Source organism: Moschus berezovskii, chromosome 4 (assembly GCF_049115385.1).
Source record: "Moschus berezovskii isolate FMDL1 chromosome 4, NW_MosBer_1.0, whole genome shotgun sequence".
In the NCBI taxonomy this organism is placed as follows: Eukaryota; Metazoa; Chordata; class Mammalia; order Artiodactyla; family Moschidae; genus Moschus; species Moschus berezovskii.
In genome coordinates this window covers 19,307,886-19,323,642 of record NC_142463.1, presented here as the reverse complement: position 1 = coordinate 19,323,642, position 15,757 = coordinate 19,307,886, and the positions used below count along the sequence as shown (strand labels likewise).

At 55.4% G+C, this 15,757-nt stretch overlaps 1 protein-coding gene and 1 long non-coding RNA gene across 5 annotated transcripts in view; one reads left to right on the top strand and one right to left on the bottom strand.

The window, feature by feature from the left end:
* Nucleotides 1–213: 213 nt before the first annotated feature.
* The window catches only part of RNF220 (ring finger protein 220), a 265,367-nt gene continuing 249,823 nt past the window's right edge, over nucleotides 214–15,757 (bottom strand). For 3 of the 4 annotated variants that reach the window (XM_055403483.2, XM_088835247.1, XM_088835245.1), the window contains 8 exons: nucleotides 15,485–15,617; nucleotides 7,203–7,299; nucleotides 6,911–6,997; nucleotides 6,721–6,776; nucleotides 6,526–6,604; nucleotides 2,137–2,245; nucleotides 1,922–1,996; nucleotides 214–1,184 (listed from right to left, as the gene is read on the bottom strand). In XM_055403483.2, the coding sequence (XP_055259458.1) occupies nucleotides 1,113–1,184; nucleotides 1,922–1,996; nucleotides 2,137–2,245; nucleotides 6,526–6,604; nucleotides 6,721–6,776; nucleotides 6,911–6,997; nucleotides 7,203–7,299; nucleotides 15,485–15,617 (708 nt within the window). In that variant the 3' untranslated portion in view covers nucleotides 214–1,112. Of the gene's footprint in view, nucleotides 1,185–1,921; nucleotides 1,997–2,136; nucleotides 2,246–6,525; nucleotides 6,608–6,720; nucleotides 6,777–6,910; nucleotides 6,998–7,202; nucleotides 7,300–15,484; nucleotides 15,618–15,757 lie in introns of all 4 variants that reach the window. The other variant, XM_088835246.1, reaches the window with a different exon arrangement.
* Nucleotides 4,436–15,540, top strand: LOC148778002 (uncharacterized). The gene is made up of 3 exons (XR_016037174.1): nucleotides 4,436–4,611; nucleotides 6,550–6,654; nucleotides 15,197–15,540. It is a non-coding gene; the product is annotated as an uncharacterized LOC148778002 (long non-coding RNA).

The following is a 15,757-nucleotide window of genomic DNA, read 5'->3' as shown; positions in this document are numbered from 1 at the left end:
CCTACCCATCAATAGTCAGGAGTCCAGATCCTGGCCCCACCCCCCACCCAACAGAGCTCCAGGGCCCCTGAGCAGACTAACCCCACACTGCTTTACCAAGCCATAGCCAAGTCCTTTTCCCCACGTGGCTGCCAAGAATTAACCCCTTAACTGCCTCTGTTCCTACCACCCCATCATCTTCCCCTCTCTGTACACATACACAGAGACAGCAGCTGTTTATACTGGTTTAATCCATGTCAAATGTAGTTTACAAAGGGAAAGGACAAGTACCTTTGTATAGAATATACAGACACAGCATCACACCATGGGGCCCACAGAAGGGCGGGGGAGACCACACTTTTCCCGGGAAGAGCAGCTCTAATCCCAGGAAAGGTTCTCTGCGGAAGGCTGGGGAAGCACCCTCGTCCAGCCCAGTCTCAGCCCCTGCTTCAGCTTGGTTCCCACGTCTGTGCCTCCCCCCTCCCCCAACTCCTTACCAAGAGCCCCAGGAGCTAAGACTAAGGAGAGGATCATGTCCCTTGGGGCACGTGCCCCACGTCTGGAAGCAGAAATATACACCACTGAACACCGAGCACATGGGAGAGGGCAGGGACGCCAGGGAGAGGGGTGAGGCAGGCACCCCAGGAGGCAGATGGGCCGAGCCCCCAGCCAGCCCTGGAGGAGGCCCTGCCTCCAAGCATTCTCAACAAGAAAATCATACAACCAAGGGGAAGGGGAAGGGGCGGGGAGTTGTCCCATTTATACACAACATTGTAAACATACACGGTCTATATTACATGTGCTTCAGTCTGGTGTTTGCATGTCTGTCCGTCTGGGGGCTGGGTCTCAGGAGCCTTGCTTGACGATACTCCCCCCACCCCCACCTCCCTGCCCCACCCTGGGAACAGAACCCGGAACAGGTATGGTCCCCAATCTTGGTGGGAGCCAGCAGGCAGGGCCTGGGCCTCAGCCTCCGTTCTGGCTCCAGAGTCCTGTGTGTGTGCGTGTGTGTGTGTTCATGTGTGTGCATGTATGTACATGGGGAACCTGTGTGCAAGTATGTACAAGGGGGCGTCTCGTCACAGGCGGGGCAGGTGGGGCGCTTGAGGCAAGGCCTGCTTGGGGTGGCCAGCTCACAAGTAGATTCTCCGCAGGTCTCCGGGTGCTGTGATGGTGTTGCACTGTGGGCAGAGCTTCTTGGCACCCTGCGGGGAGAATGGGGGTGGGGCGGGGCCCTCTGGTTAAACCCTGGTCACCTGGGCCTGCAGCCACGTCTCCCCGCACCAGCTGTGTGCCGGGACCTTGGACTGGTCCTGTCCGCGAGGGCTGGGGAGGCCTGGGCAGCCTCTGTGAGCAGGCAGGCACGCTCCTGTGTTGGGGGGACGCCAGGATCAAACCGCCTGGCTAGGCCCGCAGCGGGAGCCCCGGTAATGAGAACAAGGCTGGGTCCAGCTGTGGCTGCCGCGGCCCTAACGAGATTACACGCGGCCTTTGATCAGGACACAGAGCCCACGTCCGGGCCTTTTATTGCTGTCTCCGGGCGACATTTTAATGGCTGCTCCTGAGCGAAGAACAGGGACAGGAGCAGAAGGAGCTTAGTAATGGGAGGGGGAGGGGCTGAGGCCCTGGTCCTGCTTACCCACACCCAGCTTCCTCCTGACCGGGGATCTCACTGATACGTGTAACACGGGGGCCTTCCAGGGTCGGGGCTGGGGGAAGGGAGCAGACAGAGACCCCATGGGTGGGGAGAACTGGATAAACCTGGCATGGGGGAGGGGAGAGGCTCAGCTTGGGATGAATATCCTGGATTCAGGCTGTGGTCTGTGCTTCTGCTCTGCCTGCTCCTTGCTCTTCCTCCCCACCAGGGCAGGCTCAAGCATAAGCATGGACATCTGGGCAGTAACCCAAAAGGCTACCTACTCCCAACCCCAGACCACCTCACCAGGGTCCGCAGCCAGCACTCCTCGCAGTGCACGTGCCAGCACTGGATGGACGTCAGGGGCATTGAGTAGGAGTCCTGGGGAGAAGATGCCAGAGGAGGGAGCGGTCACTGAGGCGTCCCACCCGAAGGGCCCAGCTCAGCGGGCAGAGGCCCTCTCCAACCCCCAGGGAGCACCGAGGCCCACGCAGGGCCATGCGAGGCTCCCTTCCTCTCACCATGCAGATGAGGCATTTGTAACGGTCCCCACGGGATAGCTGCCGTTCAAGTTCCCTGACCCGAGCCTTCAGGGCCTCAAACGTGGTCACAGCTGAATCTTCGGTGATTCTGTAAGGAGGATGGCACAGTTGCGCAGACAGCAGGCTGGCATCTCTAATTTGAACCTCTAGCCCACACCTTCCTTGGATTCCAGAACCACACGTACCCATGTCTCTTAGACCTCCCTGCTCCCCATCCCACTCACATCCTAGATCCACAAACTCCACATTCCAGACCTGCACTCCTCACCCGCCTTGCTCCTCCACCTCCATCCTGGTGAATTTCTAAACCAGACGCCTGGGAACCATTCTCGAAACTACCCCCGCAGCCAGCCCCGACGCCCAGCCCCTCAGCTCTGGCACCCCCACTCCTTTCCAGGCCGCCCCCAGCTCAGGTGCTCATGACCTCTGTGCATCACACCAACCTGAATGGCCCTCTGCCTCCAGTGCCCGTTCTCCTGGCACCTACAATTCTGCAAACCTGACCAGTTCTACCGACACTTCCAACATTTCAGGGTCTGCCTCAGGGTAAAGCTCTAGCAAACTCCTACAAGCTTACAAGGGCTTCCTTGGCCTGCCACCCACCAGCCATGGGCCTCAGCACCCTGCCACGTGCCTTACACTCCAGCCACATCAAATGCCGGAGTTCTTCCACATTCCCCACCATTTTTCACTCCACTGGCCTCTCAAGTACTTTCTGCTTCTTCTGGATCACCCCACTTCCTAACTCTCTAGTTTCATCTCATCATTCAGGCCTAGTGCCCACCTTCTCCCAGAAACGTTTTCCAAGCCTCGGGCCAGTACCCCACTGGTGGGGCTGCCCCTTCTGTGCTCTTCCAGCCCCTGTGCTGGACTTCACTATAGCAGTACAACTGCAAATGCCTGTTTCCTCTGCCAGACTCACTTCCCTGAGGGCAAGATGATCACACCACCAATATTGACTCTGGACATCAGCCCCATTCCAGGCATGGGAGTCTAAGTAAACACCTGCTGAAGAGACAGCTGGTCTAATCCCCAGGGAGAGTGAGAGATGGGGATCTGAGGAGACCCACATAATCTAGGTCCCTGGGCTGGAGGCCTAGCCTACATCAACGGCTCCTAGCTGTTTCTTCCTAGGCATGTCAGATGTCCTGGTGGTCCTCACCTATTGTCCAATCCCTGCATAAGCCGTGCAACTTCCTGAACTCTCTGAGATGCAGTACTGAACAGGGAACAGCTCGGACAATTCTAAGGAGTGATCTTTCCCACCACTCCTAAAACAAGTCAACAGAACCCGGAGGAGCTCAGAGGGGGAGGAATGTTTCCTGGAGGAGTAGAAAAGATGGTACTAGAGATGAGCTTCAGGGAATAATGATATAATACAAATAAAAGAGCTAAAATTTATTAAACACTTACTAAATGCCAGGAATTTTACAGAGGGATTAAAAATTATTATCTTATTTACACCTCACAAAAACCCCATGGGGAGATCCTAACGCTCCCATTTTATATATGAAGGAACACTGGAAAAGACCCTGATGCTGAGAAAGACCAATGCAAAAGGAGAAGGGGGAGGCAGAGACTGTTAGATAGCATCACTGACTCAACGAACATGGTCTGGGAGATAGTGCAGGACAGAGGAGTCTGGCATGCTATAGTCCATGGGGTGCAGGGTCGGACACAGCTAAACAAAAACAACAAAAGCACAGAAATATAAGTAGACTACCCAAGGGTCACACAGAGTGGGGGAGATGGTATTCAAACCCGGCAGACTGATTCTGGATTCAACCAATAACAGTGTGAATAACCGTTACTCTACACTGGCTACAACCAGGAGATAGGCCTCCAGGCCGAGAAAACAGTGGGAACCAAGGCCAAGGACCCCTGGCCCCCATCTGGCTGGAAGGCTCACTTGTGGATAAGCAGAAGGTTGCTACACTGGGAACCCAGTGTCCAAGAAGACCCCAGATGGCACAATCAGAAAGGGAAGTTTATCTTACACTTGATTTACAGGAAGTAGTTGGGGATATTGGAGAAGGGCTGTTAAAGGGTAAGAGCTGAGGTTTAGATGGTGTATTCAGTCAGCTAAGGTAGAATCACAAGGGCGGTGTGTGGGCTAGGACCATCTCCTGTGGGGGGGGTCTGTCTTGCCAGCCTGGGGGGCAGTGGGCCCAGAAAGCCTGAAAGCTTCCAGGTAGTCTGTCCCTGCTGGGCGTAGGTGTAACAGGGGGCATGTGGAGGATGGTGGGAAACACTTAATGGGCAGCGGCAAACTCTGATCTCTGACCATTCTCTTAAAGGGGCACCAGCAGTGACACCGAATGCATCTCCCTGATGGCTGTGTCCCTGTATCAGAGATGCTCCAGATCCATCACTCCAGCAGTCCATGGCTCTCTCTGCCTTGCCTCTCTCCAAGCAACCTGAGAAAGGCTCTGACTACAACTGCTTCTGGCATTGGTGGGTTTCCTGGGAGCATCCCTTCAACTTTCCAGCTCCGGAAAGCCTTTACCACACTCTCCTTCCTCACACGCGCTTGCACAGCTGAGTCTTCCCCCTGGCATTTTGCCCAGTGCTGTATGTGCCACCCCCATCTGGATTGCTGGTATGTTCCTGGCAAGGAGACAAGGATAGCTGTGCTTCCTTCCTCTCTGAGGACCAGGCTGATCCTGTGTGGTTACTTCAATGATTGGGAAACTAAGGCCTGGAACTGAGGGCAGCATACTCCACAGTAGAAAACTAACTCAAAAACCCTAAACCAGAGAATGAGCTAGAGCTGGGAAGGCAAAAGCCATGAGTCCAGAAGAGCCATTTCCCTCCCATCTCCAAGGCCACTCCATCCCCATGGTAGATCTGCTCAGCACATAACTGGCCTCTACTCTTTGCTCTAGTGAAACACCCAATCCTCCAGGCCCCTGATCCAGGGAGGTTGTGAGCTATTCCATGAGCCCCTTGAAGGCATGGGTTGAAGAATTTCTTGGAAGAAGCCATGCATCCTGTGTTTCTCCTTCCCCTGGATGTGAAAAAGATCCAGGATGAGAACACATAACATGTCTGGGAAAGAGAGACGTCTTGGGGACTGAAGGGCCAGACCCGTCGGAGATCTCTGCACATGACTGAGCCGGTACCCAACTCATCCCTGAGGGCCCCGCCCACTGGCGCCTGTGCTCACACAGGTGGGACAGAAAGCCCAGCTCCCCAGCCCTCAGTGGGGCAGGACCTTCATGGATGGCCACTGGCTCTGGCCCCCACCTCCCCCTCCGGCGCCATCCCTGATTAATGATCTTGTCTTTCTGATTTATGAGCAGCCCCTCCAGATGAGGGTGGGTGCCCCTTACAGCCCCGCCCGCCCCGCTCAGCTGGAGTAGGAGAGAATTATTAAATAAACATCCATACGTCATTCCTCTCCCCCCAAGCTGGCTGCACCGAACCCGTGCGGCCCGCTCCGGCGCTGACACGGAGCAGCTGCGGTGATTCATGGGCAGCCGGGCCCTGCGCCGCGGCCCATACATCATGCCAGCAGCACTCGCGGCCCTGGCCGAGATAAACTGATCAACCACAACGGGCTGGAATGAATTTATGACAACACAAAATGGAGGGAAACAAATGGGAGGTGACCCTGGGCCACCGACCCAGCCCTGCACTGGCCTGCAATCCACTCTCCCGGCAGGAGGCAAGATGGAACACTGGTCCTGGAATGAAGAGGCTGCCTTTTAACCCCGGGCAACCTAGCCCGGAGGAGGGAGGGCTAGGTGTGAGGAGTTAGGCAATGGCCAACAGCAGCAGCAGCTCCAGGCAGCCAGAACTGGACAATGCCACCTCCCGGGGCCAGAACTGGCCTGCCTGGGCTTCTGGAAAGGCAGTAAGGTATGCTGCTGCTTTCGAATCCTGGTGGCTTCTGGGGATCCAGGCCAGGGGTGGCCCAACCTTGGGGGAAGTGCTAACGGATCTCCTTTTCCCCTGCCAGAGAATGCGGGCCAAAAACTCCTACCAGAAGTGATGAGACCCAATACTCCTGCCTAAAACCCACACTGCAAGCGCCACCCGGGACAAGAAAAATGAAACCAATTTAGCTCCCGATTAAGAAACAGAAACTGGAGATGAATCAAGTGTGCCGGCTGGGCTGGGCGGCCATACATCACATTCCCCGGGCGGAGGCCCCTGCAGCAGGCAGGCGGGCAGGCCGCCTGCTCCTCCCTCCACCAAGGCTCCCGGGGCCGTGGCCTAGTGATCAATTCAGAGAGTCACGCTCAGCACCAGCTGGGCCCCACTGCAGGCTGTGAGCCAGGGCAGCAGGCCTTCCTGTTAGCGAAGGGCCCCCTCCCTCCCACTGAGCTGTGGTCCCTGGGGTCGGTCTCCCTCCTGGCCACTCACTTCTCAATGTCACTGTTCTTACAGGTCTTCTGCATGGCCTCCTGTTTGCTGCTCTCACCGTTGCTGGTAGATGGCATCTCTGCTGGGACAGACAGGGAACTCACACTCTGGCCAGACTGGGCGGCACAGGTGAGGGGCTGGGCTTGAGTCAGTCACCACCTGCCTCTGCCCCTGCTAACCTGGGTCAAGACTTACCATCACTGGCCCATTTAGAGAACTCAGGTGTGATGCGTGTGCTAGGAGGGCCACCACTAGAAGGAAGAGGAAGAACAAAGTGAGCCCCGAAGGCAGGCAGGACAGCCCTGACGGCGGGCACTGGGTTGACCCCCGCCTCAGGACCTCCCTTCCCTTTCTCCCACCCGCCCAAGCCTGTGCCCACACTTGCTTTAGGACTGCGCCCCGCAGTGCCTCTCTCTCCTTGGCTTCGCCAGGCTCCTCGCCTGTGCAGGGGATGACATCAGCCTCCGTGTATCTGGCAAGGTGGTCAAGGACAATGGATCCGAGTTTGTGGTGGGCCGTGAGGGTTGAATCCCCCGGAGGTCTGCCCCTGGTCCAAGCTGAGACACTGTCCCTGGGGGTTTTGGTGTGGATGAGTGACTGCAGGTGCTTGTGGCTTTCCTTATTCCCTTTGGCCTGTCCCACCAGTCCCGCCTTGTCCCGCAGTGCCCCAAGGATACTGTGGCTTCCCATATTCCAGAGTGTCATCCCCATCCACATCCAAGTCAGCGTCACTGTCGGGATTCTCTTTGCCGCTGCACATGACGAAGCCAGAGCCTGTGGGAAGCAGGGTGTGAGGAGGGCCAGGGGCCAGCAAGACGAGGCCAAGGTCCCCCTTCTGTTCTCTAAGGTAGGGGTCAGGTTTGGGGCTTGGGGAATAGAGAGCACTTGGGTGCTCTTGATTCTGACATTACAGTTCTTTTCACTCTGCATACCTCAGCCTTTCCTCATTGCCTGCTGCTCCAAGTGGTCTCTGCTCATAAACCAGCCCATTCATACGTTATGTCAAGTCCTCAGGAGACACCTAGTCTAGGCCTGCTGTCCACCTGTCTTCCACATCTAAGAAGAGTAGGAAGAGGACAGGTCTACAAGGCCACCCCAACCCAGGACCTGGGCATCCTGTGTCCCATGGTCCAACCTGGCAAATCTACCAGAGGGGAGAGTAGGCTGGCAAAGGCCTGTCAGAGCCATAAAGCAGAACCTTCAGCCAATGTCCTGATTTTGGCCGGCAGGTCCTTGCCAGCAAAAACACCAGGCAGCTGTTCAAATATTTGGTGTCTGAAGCGCCTGACATTAATTATTCATCCCCACCTCACTGAGCCCAGATTCCTGGACAAGTGCAGTTATAAAGGGATTAAGAAGGGATGGCCGAAGGAGGACAGGCATGCACACCTGCTTCTCAAAGCAGTCCCTGCAGGCAACACGGCTGGGCGGAGGCAGGGCCAAGGGTGGGGCAGGCAGCTGACCCCACCAAGGTGTATCTGGCATAGCAACAGGCCAACTCTCGGCCAGTGGTGGGAGGGGTGGTGGTGATGCAAGGGGCTGAGTTGCTGAAGCTGCCCCAGGTCCACTCACATGCCTTGTGTTCTGACTCCCAGAACCACCCTTCCTGATAGCCCAGGGCCGTTCCGTTCCGTTCTGTTCAGTCGCTTAGTCGTGTCCGACTCTTTGCGACTCCGTGGACTGTAGCCTACCAGGCTTCTCTGTCCATGGGATTCTCCAGGCAAGAATACTGGAGTGGGTTACCATTTCCTTCTCCAGGGGATCTTCCCGACCCAGGGATTGAACCCGGGTCTCCCGCATTGGAGGCAGACGCTTTAACCTCTGAGCCACCAGGGAAGCCCAGGGCCAGGGACCACAAAGCAGCTTCTCCCTCCCTGCCCCTGCCTTCTCCCAGTGGTTCTGGTCTCGGACCACATCACACGAGCCAGGGGAGTAGTCCTGCTGGGGACAAAGAGGGCTGAAAGCGATGGAATATGGGGTGAGTGGAATCGATGCAAAGCAGCTCAGAGTTCTGCCCAATGATCTCAGAAATTTCTTGTCCATTCTTCCCACTTTCAGGGTCTTACACATTCACGAAGGCAACAGGCTTGTAGTGGGCTGTCAAGCCTCTCATCTGTTGCTTCGTCCTGTCGCCAGAGTCCTGACCCTTCTTTTCCCTGCTCCAGCACTGTCTGCGGCTCCTCACCGTGCCTGCGACCAATTCCTATTCTGAAGCCAGACTTGCTGCACTCTGGATGCCCCCACTTCTCCACCTTCTCTCATTTCGCTCCCTAAGTCCCACACACATGGACCTCCAGTGCCACCCTGTCTGGCTCATGCTCTCTCTCCATCTTTCAAGCCCATTTCAAACGCACTTTCTTCCTGATTCTTCTCTATGCTACACCTCTGGTTTCTGGTCTCACAAAGGGCCCACCCATCCCAGAAGCAAGCAGCACCAGTGAAACAGAGAGCTCACAGGTACTGCCCAGCTCCACCCCTGCCCGCCAGTCCTCATCTGCCCTCCACACTGAGGCACAAACAAACTCAAGGCAGCAGGCGGGTCAGCAGCGGGGCCATTAAGCTGAGAAAACACCAAGTTACAGCTCTGTCTCCTATTCACAGCCAAGTGTCCTGACAAGCAATTCCCACCTTGTGGGTGAGTGGCACCTCTATAAACCCTCTGACAGTTTGGGAGACAAACTCTGCCATCAATCAGAATGTAGCCATCAGGTTCACTTAGAGCCTGCGCCCCCTCGAGCCCTGCCAACCCCCCTCCCCCGAGTGCATGCAGCTCAGCAGTCAGCCTCACATCTTTGGCTTGGCCAGACCCTGCCCAGCCCTGCATTGTGGGTGAGTGAGAAGCAAAGCCGAGAATCCTAGCACCACTCCTCAGCCCATGGCTCCCATGGCAAACCTGAGAAAATGGGGCACTCCCAAATTGCCAGGAAGAGTCCAGGCTTCTCAACATGTAAAGCATCCCAGTGGCCATAAGTCTTTATCTCTGCAGTCTCGTTGCCTGCCAGGCCTGGACCAGCTCTCTGTAGTCTGGTGGAACACAGCTATTTTGGTTCCCAGGGCCTGTGTGTTTTCTCATGCCCCTAGGCCTTTGTATTTCCTGTTATCTCTGCCTAGAAATGTCTCCCTCTTGGTCTATAGAACACATTCCTGCTCATTCTGCAAGTCTGACTCTTCTCAATCATACCTTTTATTCATGGTGCCTACACATAGGAGTTGCTCTTTAAATACTTCCTAAATGAACTTGTTTCAACATTCTCTCAAACTTCATTGAACTCATCCTCTGCCTGGCTTGACACTGAGGACGTTGTTTCCCAATCTGATTCCTACGCTCAAGGTGCTGAGTACAGATGAGACTTCCCCAGACATTTCTACAGAGAGGCCCCTTCCATGGTGTCCACCCAGGTTCCTGTACAACTCCAAATTCACATGTATTGTCACTGCTGCTCACCAGATAGAAAGCCTAAGTCTGTGATCTAAGCGTTACCCAGCACAGAGCTGGCCAAGCCCACCACAGGTGCCATACAACACCCCAGAGCAGTGATGGCTAAATGCCGATGGTGCTGTTCTGTTAGGTGCTGGGAGCCCTGTGCCAGAGGCAGGCCCAGGCCTGATCAGCTGGTGGCCTGTAGAAACCTCTCCGGCCACAACCTCACCTCTCAGACCCCATCTCTCAGGTGGGCAACAATCTCCTTCTTCTCCGACCACACTGACAGGATGGAGAGCAAGACACAACTTGTTTGCCAAGGAAAAGACCTGCCTTTGGTCGGAGCAGCTGACTCTGACCCTGACCCCCTCCTCCAGCAGACAGATGTTGGGAGCCTCTCCCTACCCCTCAGGTGTTCAGAACAGGCTGCCACTGCCAATTTCACTCCTGTGCTGCCCCAGCCAACTCCAACCTCCTTCCCAGCACATTAAACTTTATTTTCTTAATGAAATGTCACTTGCTGACTTCTGGCAGAATCATAATAAAAAGAAACGGCCATAAAACCATTTTATGCAGACAGGGCCCCCGCCAGCTTGCCCCCCTCCCACACATACTTTGAGAAGAAGGCTCCACAGTCATTTTATGTTCTCAGCTGCTGGAATATCCCAAGCCAGTACTCAGAAGCAAGATGGCACAAAAAATGCCTTTCCAAGCCTCTGGTTCCTGCTGTGTGACGCTCCAGGGTAACAGGCAAGCTGCCACTCCTGCTGCTACTATCCAGGGCAGGGACTCTGCCTTCAGACCCTGCAAGATGACCTAGAGCACGCTCCAGTCACCGGGGAGTCCCCTTGCTGTGGCTCAGACCCATGAAGGGCTGGGTGCTGTCCACAGGCAGACGAACCCTGATGATCAGTGATGCTCAGCAGTGGGGGCCTGGTCGAGGGAGGGCGGGCAGTTAAAAAAAAACCCTCTTCCCTCCAAGTGGATACTTAGCAATAGAGAGGGAGAGGGTTAAGTGCATAAATGATAAGCAAAGCCTAAATTTTATAAAAATGACCCATCTCTCATAAACTCATTTCTTCTTAGATCATCGTAAAGAGAGAAGGAAAAAAAAAATCAGCGTTAATTTGATCAATTGATCAGATGATCGATTGTGAAACTGGAGATGCCCACTGACTAGGGGCAGTAACGTCCTGGAACTTGAAACCACAAAAAAGGAGACATCGATTTCCTCACCTGCTGCTTCCAACAAAACCAAAGCCCAGGGAGAAAGGCGTCCTGGGGCCTCCAGAGGCTCGTGCTCTCCAAAGGAGGGGAGAAGGGGGGGTTGCGCAGCAGCAGCTTCCGGAGAGTTTTACACTGGAATTAGTTACAGATGCAGTTACGGTGTCTTGTGTAAACGCCATCGATTGGGGAGCTGACAGTCTGGGGAGCTGCGATGCGGGACAATCAATCGGCCTGCAGTGTCACCTGCCACCTCGCTGAACAGTTGACAATGCAATTATCCAGTGTGGAGGCAGGGAGTTGGCGTGTGTCAAACGCACTTAGCCACTTTCCGGGCCTCCTCGATAACGCGTTTCACTGCCTCACGTCAGGAGAGGCGCAGAGAGACAGACGCCGTTTAAAACCATTGATACTTGCTCCTTCTGCCTGTACTCCCTCTGTCCCGGCTTAACAATTGTGTTTCCAAAAGGCGATTAAATCCCCGTCAGTTGCCACAGGGGACAGAAGGTGCCTTGCTCCTTGCCACCCCTCCTTGCTCCTCGCACCAAACAAGATCTAATTCAGGGTGGTAAGGAGGGACACACTCCGTTCCAAGAGTGCCTCTGGCAGTTGGCTGTTTCAGCACCTGTCACTGACTGTCCCAGGCAGCAGGGCTGCCCAGGGAACACTTTGAGAATCTGGGGCTCCCATCTTTTGGAAATCAACATGCCAAGGAGGCAGCAGCTAAGGCCAGGCCAATTTCTCCAGGCCCTGGACTCACAACACCTCTCAACCCCTTGACCCACAATCTGGCGCTGCAGTTTTACCAAGCAACAGCCAGTTAACAGATCTGCGCCACAGCTGCCCCACCTTTCCTCTCCACGGCATCTCATCCCAGGCCACATGGAGCCAGTCTAAAGCCAAGGCAAGAACTCAAGTAAGATGAGCATCGAGGCAGGGCAGAGGCCTGGACAGCAGGTTCTCTTAGTAGCATCCCTGTCTCCACCCCTCCACCTGTTTGATTCAAAGGGACTCAATGCTGGATTCCAGGGACGCATTTCCTTCCAGGGCTCAAAGATTGAGCCGCAGCACCTTCCACTTCCTGCCGCCTCCTGGGAAATCCCTCCACCCTGTCACCCAAATGCCCACTGCATCACTGTCACGTCATCTGAAGCCAACCATTCCATGTCCTCTCTCCAGCCTGTCCATCCCAGAGATAACGAACTCCAAGCTTCCCTAATCCAGCTAAGTGAACATTCACTGGCAAACAAGACAGGGGAAGGATCAAGGCTCCCACCACAAGTCTCTTGTCTGGGACCAGAAGTTGGATACAGGCAGGCATGGGTTTGTCCCCAGGGGCTGTATAATTGGTTCCCACCGTGGCCCAACCTAGAGGCCCCTTGCTCTGCCCAGAGCTGGCATGGGGTGCCTGAAGAGCGTCTTTTTTCCCCTAATGCTGAACTCTTTTCAGGAAATGCTGGTGAAACACTACGGTCTGTGTGCCACCCTTTATGCAATTATAACAGAGTGGGGAAAAATGGCACTCGCAGGCCAGCAAACCCAAGGTTCAGAGAGGACAGCCCACAGCTCACGCACACAGCCCAGGGTGTCCCCTAGGACTGAGAAGGCCACCCTGCTTCCTAAACAAACGTTTCTTTCCAACTACTCTCTTGAAACCTTTCAGTATCTCTTCTTTTAGTTTCTTGAAGATCCACGTCTACCTGGACCTATCCCAGTCCTTACCTGTTCTGTCTGATCCTTCATTTGGTCCTACAATACCATTTTCAAGCCCTCCCAGGTCTGAGCTCTCTGTGTCTCAGTAATCACAGGTCCCATCTTCAAGGCCCATTCTCCTCAGTCAAGTGTTCCACCAACAATTCCTGCTTGTTCATTGGCTCTGCGGCACATTACATTCAAAGCAACTCATCTGCTCCACCAGACCAGCCCCCATTGGGCCTGGTGGGAAGCCATGCTGAGGATGACGAAGGGGCCCTGGTCTGGGAGGAGGGATAGGTGATGATCAGATACAGGAACTTATATGCAATTCTTCAATTCTTTCATATCTAACAAGGACAGCAATCTCTGTTCTGTCAGCACGCACAGTGAGGCTTAAATGGGCCTCGCCGCTCGCCTGCTCATCTTGCCTCTGCTCCCTCTCTCTGAAGTCGGCCGGGCAGCTTCTTCAACCGGCGTTATCACTCCCTCTAACCGGTCTTGGCAGGCAATCTAATTCCTCCTGAAAAGGTCACCGCCATTTTAACTGCCTTTCAATCACATTAAGCACGCGCTGCCCGGCTTGCGGCCCAGCCCGCCCGGCGGGCGATCAATGCGCTGCACTGACACCAGCCCGCCTGGCGGGGCCACACCCAACCCCCCAAGAGTTGGGGCTTCTCAGTCCTGGCCAAGGAGGGTAGACTGACAGATGGCCAGCTTCTGCAGACAAGGTTTCGGGGGCAGAGGCGGTCAGGATCAGCCAGGGACTCCTTTGATAGCACCCCCCTACCGAGGAGCCTCAGCCTCCTCCGCTCCACTGAGCCCTGCTCTCTGCCTCGTGGCCCCTGCTGATCTCGCTGTAAAACAGCCTTTCAAGTCCGTCTGTCTTTTGACTGCACTAAGCTGTTTAAGAGGCGGCAGCAGCTTCTATCAGGAAAGCCGGAGCAATTCTCTGCAGATAAAGGCACCTCCGGCCCCTGTCCCCTCTTCAAGTCTCACTCTCATTCTCGCTCTCCAAATCGCTCAAAGAAAAACCCCCTTTGAACTCCTCTCAGGAATTCTTGAAAGGAACAACCTCACCGTGTAAACACTCAGGGAAAACTGACACCCGCCCAGGACTGAAGAGCCCCTCACACCCGCCCTGCAAGTGGGTCCCGGGGCCTGGGAAATACATGGTTGTATGGGCAGGCCCCATGCGGCTTCATCTTCCTAAGCCCTGGCTGGAGCCCAGAAGCCATTAGGTCCAGTTCTGGGCCAAGTAACCTGACCAAGAAGTTGCCACAGCAATGGAAGACAGGAAAATCTGCAGCCACCAACAGAGCGAACCCAGAGCAGCATCCCGGAACTGGCTGGGGACACCTGTGAGTAAGTCACAGGATCCCTGGCTTTGGGGCTCTCTGGGCCTCAGAAACTCTAGGTCAGGACCAGAGAGAAATGGCAAATGGACATTCTCTAGCTCAGTCCTCAGGCCACAGTTTGGTCTGATTAACCTTTCTCATTTAGTTTGCCAATGTGAGGAGCCCCAAGGCATAATGCCACACCTGGGCTTGTGGCCTCTTCATGTAGCCAGTTTGCTCTGGACGGCACGGTAGGGACCACTTCTCATCCCCAGCCCTAGAAGCATAGCTCCAGTGAGGCAGAGACCCTCCTCTCAGCTGCTGCGGTAGTCCCAAGAGACCAGAAAGAGCACTACCCCCAGGGGTGTTGCCCAGAGAACTGGAGGCAGATGGGAAGCAGACTGGCTCACTTAATGACCACAAGCTGTGGTGCCAGCTGTGCATGTGCAGAGAGAGAGAGACGAGCTGGAGGCCGGGAGGAAAGACGGCTCCCCCTTCACCCGCCCAAGGCAGGGAGCACCAGCAAGAGGACACAGATCTTGGGTCCCTACAGTCTGCTATTTAACCTGGTGGGGGTGGGGGACTTCCACTGGGCCAAACCATGTCTCTCCAAGGATCCAGGTGGGCAGTGGAGCTGGGCTAGTCCCTGCAGGGCCCTCTGAGGCAAGTCCAAGTGAAGCAGGAGCAGCTGGGCACAGGCCCCTCTTGCTTCAGGGCAAAGGGTGCCCAGGGAGAAGGGATGGGATCACAGCTAAAATTAGATTCACCAATGAAGCTCATGGGAGGTCAAATTTTGCCATAACTCACTCTCTCCTCTGTAACTGATTTCCCTGACGTGGGGCTGAGGAGGAGGAGGAAGAAAATCCAATGTGTTTGCCTGGAAGCCCTCGGGGCCCCCAGTGCTGGAGGTGTACAGCAGGTTGCTGGATTCTCATTTATCAGCCTTAAGAGGGATGGAGTGATAAATGCATAACCGTCCCTTTAATATTTTATGCAGGTGCTAACGCGGCTTGGCTGTCACCTTCAATGCATCACCCGAGGCGGAGGCCCCCCCGTCACTCCTAGCTTGCAGCCTCACAATTCCATTTCCCCACCCAAATACGTCCATTTTAATATGCACATCACAGGCAGGCAGTGCGGTCACAAAGAAGCCCTGCCAGCAGCAGTTCCCACGTGGCCGAATGGATGACCAGCCACCAGCCCTGGCCTCTTGGCTCCCACAGATGGCTACCCAGCAGAGGCCTGGCCACCGCAGTGCCACTGCCTAGGTGTCGGCTGCTTGTACCTCGGAAACCACCTTCCAGGAGAGTGGTGGCCCGTATCCGCTTCTGCCCGCACCACTCATACTCCTCAAAGCGGTTGCTGTTCTCATGCTCGATGTCCGCGGCATCGTCCTCAGCCATGCAGGAGCCTTCCCTCTGTGAAGAGCAGAGCAGGATCATGCGGGTCCCAGGCCATCCCTACCTGCTCCCCAGGGCCTGTGAGGAAGGCACAGCCCAGGCCCCCAGCTGCAGTGTGCCCCACAGGACCCCAGCTCTAGGGCTCCTTGGAAGTAAAC